Source organism: Equus caballus, chromosome 20, assembly GCF_041296265.1.
Source record: "Equus caballus isolate H_3958 breed thoroughbred chromosome 20, TB-T2T, whole genome shotgun sequence".
Classification (NCBI taxonomy): domain Eukaryota; kingdom Metazoa; phylum Chordata; class Mammalia; order Perissodactyla; family Equidae; genus Equus; species Equus caballus.
Window position 1 is genome coordinate 12,060,624 of NC_091703.1, and position 12,566 is coordinate 12,073,189.

A 12,566-nucleotide genomic window follows, 5' to 3' on the forward strand; every position below is an offset into this window, starting at 1 on the left:
CCTAGTTGTAGCTCTGACAATCCCATTTCCTGTGAAATCTCTCAATCCTGGGCAAACAGGGACAGTCGGTCACCCTAAGTGCTGCCTCCACATACTCCTGCTCACCTTACCAATGCCCAGGTCATCTCGTGATCAGGAATTAGTGCCCTAGATAGTTATGTTCCACAGAACAGCACTGATATTTACTGGAAGAAAACTATAATTGAAACCACTCAGTTATGTTGGTTACATCACATTGAAGACACATTGAAGAGTAATGATCAAAACTACACTATCAGCCATGAGGGCCCTAACCAGAGCAGACCAGGACTGAGCCTACTCCATTTATAACAATTTTTCCATAGTTTTTGGGGAGAAACTATAAAGGTTAAGGGTGTCATATAAAAGGATAGATTGGTAAATATAAATTTGAATCTAAAACCACTTCAAGCAATGGGAGAATCAAATGCAAAGATTGTCTTCAGTTAAGTACAAACACAGGACATATCTTGGAGGCAAATTTGTTCCAGCTTTAATTTCTAAGAAAACAGAAAACATCTGCCTTTTGGGATTTGTAACAAACTGTCTAAAGTCAAGTAAATGACGTCCTGTGGGAAAGAAGCTAGTATGACAGTGGACTGAATAAACTGAAAATGAGTCAAGAATGTAATAGGGCTATTAAAATTAGAAGTTGGAGGAAACTACTGCCTATCTCTATTTTAAGACTATTTTGTTTCCATTTATCTGAAAATGCTCAGAAGATAAAGACAATCTTCAAGATACAGATCTCTGGCAGCAGCTGAATTGTAAAGTGCTGTCTTTTAGTAGAAATACCATTCCACTGCAACCTCAATTCAACATTCAAAAAATATGGAGGTGGAAGAGTTTGGGGGATATTTTGTATGAGAAAGGTTCCAGAAGAACATCCAGATCTGGACACACCTTGGACATGCAAAGTCTTTTCTTCATGAATTTGCAATCTTTTGTTCTTAGAGGAGACACTTGCAAACAGAAAAGCACAGAAAGACAAATAGTCACCTATTCTTTTCCTTGAAATTTAACAATATATCCAAAGATAAAATTTTTGATTGCGGTTTTTTTGTTTTTTGCTTTTGTTTTTGTTTCAGCCATTAGAGTTAAATCTGGGCAATTAACCCCAGAGGGAAAGAAATTTGCTACTCTCAAGTAGGCTGCTAGGGAGTAGAAAGAAAGCAGTGTGGTCCTACAACAATGCAGTAAGGTGGGGTGGCGTTATGTGGAATAGTTTGGGGTAAAGGTACAGAAAGCTTCTTAGCCAGACTTCCACCACTTGGGTAGACTTTCTACTTCTCCTTTTTTCTTTTCTTTTCTTTTTTTTTTTTTTTTGGTGAGGAAGATTGACCCTGAGCTAACATCCATGCCAATCTTCCTCTATTTTTTATATGGGACGCCTGCCACAGCATGGCTTGATGAGTGGTGTGTAGGTCTGTGCCTGGGATCCAAACCTGCAAACCCTGGGCCAACGAAGCGGAGTGCACGAACTTAACCACTATGCCACCAGGCCAGCCCTTCTACTTCTCCTTTTTTAAAATTAGGAAACTAGCGCACAGTGATCTCAAGAAACTTTCTCCGGGTCACATAGTAAGCAGCAGAGCCAGATTTAAACCCTGCTCCAAAGCCTTGGTCTTCACCACCAAGCTGCGTATTTGTCTCTGTCATCAGCTTTTCTCAGGGTGCACCAGCAGGCTGGCTTTCTGAAGAGGTAACAGAGTCAGATACAGTTGAAAGAACAGGTTCAAGAGGCTGTGATTGGGAATGAGGGGCAGTTCCCCTACCCTGGGTGCGGGGAGAGGGCAGAAGAGACTGAAGCTGCCCATGATAATGAGGGCCTTGAGGCCTCCTGCCTGTGCCCTGGGATCTTTCAGGGGCAGAGCGACCCCTCCAGCACAGCTGTTCTGCTTCACTAAACAGACCTAGGAAGGTGGATGGGGTTCTTAGGGTTCCAGGTGAGCCGGGTCTGGCAACAGAAAGAGAGATGCCTTAAGATTTGTTGATCACTTCTTACTTGCAAGACATTGTTCTAAGCTGTTTTTATGCACTGACTTGTTTAAATCTCTTAAGAACCCTATGAGGTCAGTGTTCTTAACATCTGCATCATATAGGAGAAGAAAGGAAACTGGGGCACATAGTCACACTCTGCGCTATAACCCAGATGGTGTACATCAAGGGGCTTCAGGCAGATACAAGGATGATCCACATTACTATTTTCCTTCATATCACATTTCTTCATCTTGAAAAATAAAGAAATTATAGGTCATTGCAAAGACTCTGATGTTGCAAAATTTAGGCCTGGAGGAACATGATCATAATCTAGAGCAGAGATCAGCAAACCACATACAGCCCAAGGGCTAAATCTGGCCTATTTTTGTACTGCCCATGAGCTAAGAATGATTTTACATTTTTAAGTTGTTGAAAAAAATCTCAAAAGAAGACTATTTCATGACACAAAAATTATATGGAATTGAGAGATCGATGTCCATAAATAAAGTTTTAGCAGGACACAACTACCTGTTGTTATGGCGACTTCCATGCTTCAGTAGCAGTGTTCAGGGGTTGTGTCGGAGACCAAATGGCCCACAAGCCTAAAGTCTTTACCACCTGGCCCTTTACAGAAAGAGTGATGTTGCCCGATGTTGAATCATGTGGTAAACATATCACCTAACATTTTTTTAGGAAAAAGTTTTGTCATAGATGTGAGTTTTCTAGCTAATTGAAAGCCTACCCTTTTGTGCACAAAACAGTTAATTAAAAAAACCTATTTTGAATAAACCTATTCCAGAAATGCCTTTTTAAATAGAATATGCAGAATGTATGTATAGGATATATATGAATACATTTATATTTCTGTTTCACTAAATGTTAGTACTCTGCTTGTTTTCAAAGATGGTCTGGGTTGGCCCAGTGTCTGTACTGATCGCCACAGTTTTCAAGCCTTTCATAGACATTAACTTATTTGCTAATTATAAATACTAGAGGTAGTGGTTGAAGGTAATAAGATGGTCACTGAGCTACACAAATACCAGTCATCCATTAATTGAATGGTCCTGCCTCGCTCTGCTTTCGGAGTTTTTCTTGAATCCATTTCATTCTCAGACCATCACCTGTTGCTGACAGTAGGCTGCCCGAATCTACCAGTCCTACATCGCTCTTCTAATTTGTGACTTCTTATCTGCTTAAGTCTGAGAAAGTTTGCTATGATTGTGTCTAAACTAAGAGTCAATAGGCTAAGCCTCAAGAGGGATTCAAAGTCCATGGCCTTTGATGCTTAAAGCAAAGATGATAAACTGGCATCCCGAGGGTCAAATGCCATCTTCAGGGTAGCTATGCATGCATGCACTCGTGTCTTCAAACTTTGTTAATTACTTGATAATAGTCAAAGAGTTTGGGAATTTTCTTTTGGTAAAATTCAGATTTCTCTCTTAAAGTATCTGAAGAGCTGGGAGCCCTGGGCCCATGATCTAGCGTGGCATTAATTGCTGGCGTTGAGAGGCAGCTGCTTCCTTTAGGTGGGACGATGGCTCTTGGCCAAGGTCCCCACCCTCCCTCAACGTCCTCGACGCCTTGGCCAAGTGTTAGCTGCCACTTGTGAACTCATTAGCCCTGTTTTTCCTCCCCTCCACTAGCTTCACTTACTTTTTTCACTTACCTGCCTGTACACATCTGAGTGTGTGCACCGGGCCTACAACGTGTGATCATTATTTTGGTTCCTGGGAGGCCTCTTCTTGTTTACTCTCTGTGTCTCGCTTGCGACTGAAGTGTGTGAGGTTGCCAGACTGACGGAACCAAAGCCTTAGTTGGGGAGCAGGGTGCTGTAACCTGTAGGGAGGTGAGAGGACCCATCAAAAAGCAGTGCCTTGATTCAATAGCACTCATTACGCCGAGAGAGCAGTCTGAGGGAGAGGAGAGCTATGAAGACTTGGCAACAAGTCAGGCCCAGATGCCAGCCCCGCCCCCACGAAACCAGCCTCCTGCTGGCCTTTGACAGCCCTGCGGGAGTGGACGCACCACTCCTGTAAGGTTAATGAAAACTGAGTGACTGTAACAGAGAAAAGACCTGCCTTGTTCTCAGAAAGCCCCAGAGAGCCTGGCCTTTTGATTTAATGTTTGGCTGAACTGATTATGTGTTGTTAGCTGCTGTCCTTGTGCTGTCTCCTTGTTTGTGACAGTAAAGGTTATCCTGGGGCATGAGGGAGGCAGGGAGCGATACAAAAACGTCCACTTGACGACAGTTTTCAATATGTTAAGCCAGCTAGAGTAAACGGAGCAGACATAATGTCCTGGTTGGAAGTTAATAGCTTAGCCTGCCCAATTATTTGCTAGAAGAGCATGCCTGTTCAGTTACCACAGATACCAGGCAAAACAAACCTACTGCTGGGCCAGCCACTAAAAAGGCATCACATTCTAATCTCAGGCTGTTCATCGAAACCATCGCAAATAAGGCAGGACAGACTATAGAAGTGTTTTTTTTGGATACTGCTGTTTTGGACTGTAAAGCGTGTTGCATACCACTCCACCCCCTATGTGCAATCTGCTTTGACTAAATCATGATTAAAGACTTGGGGAGTTTGCTTTGCATCGGCATTCCACCAGAACTCCCTGTTGTAGATCAAGGCTCCAGGCAAAGAGAGGGAAAAACTCTACTGAACTTGCAATGAAAGCCTTTGCCTCCCTTCCTCCCTCTGCCTTCCCCCTGCTGCTCTCCCACACGTGTCAAGGATGTATTTTGCAGAAAAGGGTGTGGCTCTGGTAAGAATGAAGGGAAATGAGGGCAGCAAAATGGACTATTCAGTTCTTCCCTTCATACAGCCACATTTCTAGTATTTTTCTTCTGGGGTGAAAGGGAAAGAGAGATGGGGAAGAGAAAGTGTGGAATTTAACCACCACTTTTATGAGTGGGAATAAATCAACCCATTTGAAAGCCTTAAGAGTGCAAATACTTTTCTTTTCCATTACTAAGAACAGAAATCAAAATATCAGTTCATTAATAGGGTCAGAAATGGTGGATATTTTTCAAAAGAGAAACAACAGCGACAGTAGTCGCTAATGCCTATTGCACGTAGGCGAACACAAACCCTGAACAAGAGTTGTCTCATTGAATGTTCTCAACAACCATGTGAAATAGGAACCACTGTTATTTCCCATCTCTCAAACCAAGAACTTGGTGCTGAGAGAGGTTAAGTAACTTCACCCTGCTCGCACAGCTGGTGGCGACCGGCTGGGATTTGAATCCAACTGTCCTGGCTCCAGCCTCTGGACAAGGGAGCTGTAGAATTAAGGCTCTGGCTTCTATCCAGCTGAATGACTTCGAAAAAAATATATTTATTGGCCTCAGTTTCCTCATCCATAAAATAAAGGTTGTGTTAGGTGATCTTTAGATCCCTGCCAACTCTTTGACTCTATCTCCAAGTCGCTGTTTGTCACATCTACAGTACTACTGCCATTCATTAGTCCCGTGAGCTGTAAGACGTTAAGGGTGGTGTGGGATAGGAGGGGGGTGGGGAGATCGCTGCATTACATACCAAGAGTTTTCCTAACAGGGGCAGCTGCTCCAGCTGCCACATCATGCCCAGCAGGTGGATAACTGGGTGACTGCGGGAATAAGAGGGGAGCAGGGCCACTTTTAGCATACCTTGTATGGCTGCCACTGTTGAACTTTTAATTGGAGCAGTAACTTTCCTCCAGAAGCGTCCTTACCATCAGCATCAATCTGCAACGCACTCCACACTCGCTGAGTGCTCGAGGCACCTGGCACAAGTGAGCTCGGAGAAGCCCTCTGTAATGTGACCAGACCTGCTGGGCTTCTCTTCCTGGCTCCCCTGCAGTACACTGACAGATGCTTCCAGGAATTTTGCAGCAGCCCTGAGCCTTTGTTCTTTCTTCAGAGTAAGGAAGTGGGAGAGGGGGTTGGGTGGGAAGAAAAATCCTTTGAGTTCTATGAAATCACCTCAGATCTGAAGATGTCGGCCTTTTAAAGAGACCCAGTGGCCAGTCACTCCACATGTTGTAGATAATACCATGTCAACAGCTCAAGTTATCTGAAGCTCTGTGTGAAAGGGAACCAACTTTTGCTCTCTGGGAACAATGAGTATCACCTTTCTCTCTGGTGTGTGCACTAAGGTGTGTTTATTTCACTTATGTCATTCACACTGACCCTTTAATGTTTAAAGTCACTCCTAGGTTCCTTCTCCCCTTGTCCCATGCCCCCAAGAGTGTAATTCTTATTTCCTTCTTCCCATACCCTGCACATACATAGATACGCTATGTAACACTATCAGAAACTGTCTGATTTAATCCAGCAAACACCCACCTAACCATCAGACATTTTTGGTGCTGGTCATCTTCTCCTTAGACTTGTTGGAAGCTCTTTTTTCCTTATCCGTGTCTGTATGTGCCCAGAGGTAGAGATGACACTGAAATGAAAAGAGGAGGCAGAGAAACAGGAAGAGAAATAAACCCCAGAAGCAGAAGTCCTAAATGCTGTAATTTCTAAGGACTGGTTAGCAGATTGTGGGGCTAACCAGAAAAAGTAGCATCACTTATTCTAAAAGGCACAAGGAAAGCGTGAGAAGAGAAGGGAGATCAGATCGGAATAGATTAGATGGAAGGGAGGTGGGGGGAAGCAAGAGAAACTCAGTCCCAGTGAAAAGGACCCGTCATTCCATTCCATAACGTAATATGCTAAGATCCACCACTTGCGTTTCACATGCAAATGAGGACGGCTTCCCGAAGGCTGGGCTGAGCCGAGAGCCAAGAGCCAGGCTCTGCTAAGTAGCCGGGTTCAGCACCGCAGGCTGAAGCGCAGTGTGCCTTAGAGAAGCATCTCCTTTCCGGCCAATGCCAAAAAGGATGGACACGGCACTGAAGCAGAGAATAGATGAGGATTAAAGGACTCGGGCAAAGAAGCCCTCCCGAGAAGCTGTCGAAATTCAAGACTGGCAAAAGAAGTCAGTTCAACCCCTTCACACTTGTGGTTTCAGGGACTGATCATTTCTTGATCCCTGGAGAGCTCTACATCTTCCCCAAGGAAGTGAAAATAATGAACTTTTGGAGGCTTCACTTTTTTGCTTTCACTGTGCTCAGTGTGGTTTTTTTGGTGATACTTTTCAATACATGCCAATTAAGCTTGCTAAAAAGTCACAGGAAGCTGAATGGTTCCAGTGAAAGGTATTTAAGAGTACAAGCCTGTAATAACGCCTTAGAAGATAAGCCAGCCTTTCTGTGGAGAAAGACCCTGACATCACCTTTGGGAAGTGTCTCTTGCAAGGACTACCTCCTCCAGAATCACTACATCACAAGCCCCCTCTCAGAAGAAGAAGTCGCCTTCCCTTTGGCGTATGTCATGGTCATTCATAAGGACTTTGATACTTTTGAAAGGCTCTTCAGGGCTATCTATATGCCCCAAAACGTCTACTGTGTTCATGTGGATGACAAAGCCACAAATGAGTTTAAGGAATCTGTGTGGCAGTTAGTGAATTGCTTCCAAAATGCTTTCATTGCTTCAAAGATAGAGCCGGTGGTCTATGCAGGAATTTCCAGGCTCCAGGCAGACCTGAACTGCCTAAAAGACCTTGTGGCCTCGGAGGTTCCATGGAAGTATGCCATCAACACCTGCGGGCAAGATTTCCCCCTGAAAACCAACAAGGAAATAGTTCAGTACCTGAAAGGATTTAAAGGAAAAAACATTACCCCAGGAGTGCTGCCCCCAGCTCATGCCATTGGACGGACTAAGTATGTCCACCGAGAGCACATAGGCAAAGATGGCTCTTTTGTGAAAAACACCAATGTTTTGAAAACCTCACCTCCACATCAGCTGACCATCTACTTTGGCACTGCCTATGTGGCCCTTACCAGAGAGTTTGTCAACTTTGTCTTCCAAGACAAAAGGGCCATTGATCTGCTACGGTGGTCAAAAGATACCTACAGTCCTGATGAACATTTCTGGGTAACACTTAATAGGATTCCAGGTAGGTACCGGTTTCCATTCCCGTTTTCTCTTATCCATAGATTGAGTTTGCTAACATCTAACTGCTCTGGAGAATTGACTCATTCGAAATTATTTGAAAAAAATTTTAATGCTTAGAAAACTATTATTCTGGTTGCTTTTTAGTGACAGTTTAAGGCTAGGTTCTGTCTCATAACTATGTGCAATGTAGCAATCTAAGACATACGCTGAGCTACAGGAGCTCTGGCAAAACTACCTTATACTGTGTATCACATAGTTACCAACTTTTAGCTCAGTCTTTTTTGTTTTAATTGAGGTATAATTGACATATAATATAGCTTAGTCTTTTGAATGAAGGCTTTTCATAGTCCTTCGTGAGCACAGCTTTGACATAATGAGGCTGATTTTTAATAAGCATTCTAGAATTCATGAGTTGAAGTAGGTAGTGTTTCTTTCAGAGGATGTTACACAGTATTACATTGATGCTCAAAGTTCATGAGGCTGATTTTAGATTCTTTGAATCCTCTTTGGATGCTTACACATTATCACTTTGGCTTAAATGTCTCTAGTCTAAAACCTGAACAGGTACCCGTGTCTCAACTGATTTGGTTCAGTAAACCTAGTCCAATATTTTATTGTCTAGAAGAATGGGTAGCAGTGAGTTGAAACATACAGAGACAGATGCTACCTGGAGTTGATCCAAAGTAAATTCTCAATTTTTAAGCCACAGATTTCTATTAGAAATTCCAGTTTGCAGCCTCCTGTCTTCATATCCTATGAAATCTTTTCAGCTGTGTATGATAGTTTGGAAAGGAGTCCAAGGTATGCCAGGCAACTGAAAGCACATAATAGCACCCACCTCTCTCTTTACTTCAGGACTGGGTTGGTTTTCAGGGGTGTTTCCCATATGTTGTCTGGGAATACCTGTGTGACCTGTGGTGCATCTTCCTGGTGATGGCCCAATACCATATTTCCCACTCTTGTGCCAGCATGGCTGTGGGTGTCAGCCCTGTGTCACTGTGGCCCTGTGCCTGCCATACTTGAAATAACTCCCTGCTCTTATGTGTCGTATCATTCTTGTTGACACTTTCGGGTGCTGCCTTCATGTCTGAATGTAGAGTCATAGCAGTTCTTAGGTAACTCAGCATTCCTAAGAGCTAAATTAGAGTGGTGGTCAAAGAAAGCTACTTAGAGAAGGCAAAAAGAGGACCGGCAAGTTGACTGGGGACAGAGACATATGCTACCCCATGAGCAGTTGATTTCCAGACACTAAATTGTCAGATCACAAAGAGCTTTAGGAGGGGGGCGGCAACCCGCATGTGTCACAGTGTAGCGAGCATTCATACTTCTTATTTACAAATAACTATTTTCAACACACATAAATATTCTAAACACATAAATATATCTAAATTAGATATTCAATCTAATATTGGTTCTGTTGATACAGGTTGTGCCAGATATATGTTGTATATCATTTCTTTCAATTATGAGAAATGATCAGTGTTATCCTTATGTAGAGATGAAGAAAATGGGGCCTAGAGAAATTGAGGTAATATGCTCATCTTCCCAGAGCTCGTCCAAGGCAGAGCTGAGAGCTCGTCCTGGATTTATGTGGCCTGAAGTTTGAACTGTTTCTCTTGCACCAAGAAAAGGAATAATCCTTCCTTCTTTCCTGTATATCTAAAGCAGATTTTCTGCAGAACTCCAGAAAGGAGAAAGGATAAGGATGGGGAAAAAAATGAGGACGGCAGTGGTAGTAAGCTCCACCCGACCACTTTAAGCTGGAAATAAGGTTAGCAGGGATGCGGGGTGGCTGTGTGTGTGTGTGTGTGTGTGTGTGTGTGTGCGTGTATGTGCTGAGGCTTAGCAGGGCCACTGTGCTAGCTGGAGTCATGGGAAGGTGCCCTTGCTGGCACTGCCCCCACACTCCACACTGGCTTCTGTGCCAGCTCCCTCTGTCCTCACCTGGGGTAGGCTTTCGTCTGGCTCTTCCTTCTCCGAGCCAGTGGAATGGGAAGAGTTCTTCAGTTAGCGTTCTCACAGAGGCTCGGGGGCAAGAAGCAAGCACGCTGAGCCTCAACCTCATCACTGTAAGGATGATACAGGAAAACGAAGTGTCTTGAGGACTTAGTCTTCACACAGAATAGAAAAATCTTCAAAACATAACATTTTGACACTTATATTTTCAGCAATCAACAAATATTTATTTAGCTCTCCATGCTCTTTACACAAGCGCTATACTGTGACTGAGGGTCCTCTGCAAGAAGACAGACATGACTTCACGGCATTTAAGCGCCGAGATTTGAATGGTTGAGGATTAAGTTTAGTGACTCTAGTATATTGGGCTAATTTAATATATTGGGCTAATTTTCCCCCACCCCAACCCCTCGAAAAAAAAAAGTTGTGTTTTTTTTCCCTGAATATCTGCCCCTATTTTAAAGACATTTTTTAAAAAGTTAACTTTTTTAAAAAAAACAGGAAATACATTCACAGGTTTCAAAATTTTTAAATTTTGCACTCCATCAGCTGCTGGTATTATTGCTTCCTTGTGTATCTTTCCAGAGATACTTTATGAAGTTTATAGACAATAAAACTCATGAAATATGTGGAAAACAGTACATGTTTTCTTAAAAGTTCACCACAAATGCACAGAAAAAGAGAAATGGTTCTCATTTTAGGCACCCTATTGTCTGTACATGAGAAACAAAATACTACAAGAAATATACCATATGCAGACATTTAGGGAGCTAATTTTAATTTAAAAGCTCAACTTCTTATTTTGAAGCATCTTTAAATCTAGGTTCAAGGAATTTTGTGGGACAAAGGCACAGGGACCTTTGCTTCCCAGAGTCCAAGGATGGAGAACGTCCAGATCACTCGGATGGGCTAGGGAGCACCTGTGGTTCCCCTGCTCAAAGCTTCACAGTGGCTTCTCATGATCTTGAGAGTCAGGTTGAAGTTCTTCCTGTGGCATGACCTCCCTGACCTGACTCCTCCCCTCCCCCACCCATATCCATCCTCATTTGTTTTGTGTTGATGCCTCTTCTTTATGTTCCAGCAACTACTCTGCCCTACACACTCCTGCAGTTTTCATCTAATTGTTTTTGGTGGCTTTTTATGATGTCCTCCCTGGGATACCCTTCCTGCCATCTCTGACTAACTCCTAGTCATCCTTTATAACCCACCTTGGATGTCACCTCCTCCAGAAGCCAACCCTGATAACCCCCCTCCAGATGATTGGTACTCCCACTCTGGGTTTTCTATACTCAGTGCCATGGCATTGAATTGTAATTACCTGCTAAGTGAATGTCTCCTCTGGTCTACCTGCTCAGTGTTTGGGTTCTGTAAGGGTAAGAAATGTGACATCCATCTTTGTCTTCCCCATCACTACCCTACACTACCACCTATCACTATGCCTGATTTGAGGATATGTAGAGTGTTGGATGGTTATGGGTTGGGTCTGGGGAGGGAGTGGATAGGTATGAGATTGGAAGGATGTATAAAAGTGTCCTGTGCCTGGGGCAGCTAGGGTGGGGTCAATTTTTGATAGTAAGGATTAGAAAAACAGTGGGTAAGATACCGCTTGGAGGTATAATTCCACAATAGCTAGGCCAACAAATGGTATCAGTAAAGATAAAGATAAAGATATCAGAAAGACCTTGTAGAATTAGCAAGCTCCAGAGTTCCAGTTGGAATGTTAACAGAGCAAAGTCCTTCTTTAGAATATCTGGTTCCCAGGTAGCCACCTGGGCCCATCATGCAGCTGCGTCTGATGCCGAGAGAAAGCACAGGCACCTCATGTGGACGCCTCCAATTAGTTTCCACCTTCCTTGCACTGGCCTGAGTTTCTCCCACAGTTTGGCCCCCATCCGGCCCTGCTGTTAATCTCATTCCTGGCCTACTCGTGGTTCATGCAGTGGGTTGCTTCTGTCTTAATTTGATCTAGACTGCTCTTTAGCTACTGGCTTAGAAGAACACAGGAGTATAAGGAAATGAAAGGTTAAGAAAAGTCAACAATAGAAAGAAATCTGAAACATTTCTCCAGGTGTAGCTCTCAGCAAATGTAAACACTGAGCTATTTAGAAGGTATGTGTTCTCTACAGAAAGGTTACCAGGACCTTAAATCTGGGAGTGGCTGGATCAGTCCCAGTGTTTTTCAAAGTATGCATTGTGTTCTTTGTACATCAGCCCAAATTTAGAATTCAGTTTCTAGAATCACAAAGGGTGCTTTCAGTCATGACAATTGTACTGATGATGGAGAATTATAAACATTGATGGACTGGTAGAATCCAGTCTCAGTGAACATCATTAGAGCATTCAGGTCTACAATAAAGCTATTTTTTTGTGGCCAGATGACAGTCCACATGGCACTTATTTTCTCAATACAGAGATAAATTCTGGTTGAAGGAGAAATTATATGAAACAGATATTCCATGGGTTCTTATCCATTTAACAGAGTTTGAAAATGATATCATTTTTGTATAGCCAGATAACATTAAATACACATAGTAAATTTGGATATGATTTTCAAACTAGCGTATTAGTGATTTGAGCCTGTATGGCTTGTTTTTCCCTGTTGGTAAAGGGCTCTAGGCTCTTCTCAAGC

The 12,566-nt window shown here is 43.1% G+C and overlaps 1 protein-coding gene and 1 long non-coding RNA gene across 11 annotated transcripts in view; one reads left to right on the forward strand and one right to left on the reverse strand.

The window, feature by feature from the left end:
• Positions 1-12,566, forward strand: part of LOC100063291 (N-acetyllactosaminide beta-1,6-N-acetylglucosaminyl-transferase) — an 81,056-nt gene that overhangs the window by 39,234 nt on the left and 29,256 nt on the right. Inside the window, exon 1 of one of the 4 annotated variants that reach the window (XM_001494568.6) lies at positions 6,720-7,982. The exons of the other annotated variants lie outside the window; for them this stretch is intronic. Within the exon in view, the coding sequence (XP_001494618.3) occupies positions 6,893-7,982 (1,090 nt within the window). The 5' untranslated portion in view covers positions 6,720-6,892. Of the gene's footprint in view, positions 1-6,719; positions 7,983-12,566 lie in introns of those variants that run through there. 4 annotated transcript variants of the gene reach the window in all.
• LOC102148205 (uncharacterized) overlaps positions 1-12,566 on the reverse strand; it is a 117,523-nt gene that overhangs the window by 19,149 nt on the left and 85,808 nt on the right. For 4 of the 7 annotated variants that reach the window (XR_011429480.1, XR_011429483.1, XR_011429479.1 and 1 more), the window contains 3 exons: positions 9,926-10,048; positions 6,326-6,428; positions 3,665-3,834 (listed from right to left, as the gene is read on the reverse strand). This is a non-coding gene — a long non-coding RNA (uncharacterized lncRNA). Of the gene's footprint in view, positions 1-3,664; positions 3,835-6,321; positions 6,429-7,512; positions 7,646-9,925; positions 10,049-12,566 lie in introns of those variants that run through there. The other 3 variants (XR_011429485.1, XR_011429482.1, XR_011429490.1) reach the window with 3 other exon arrangements.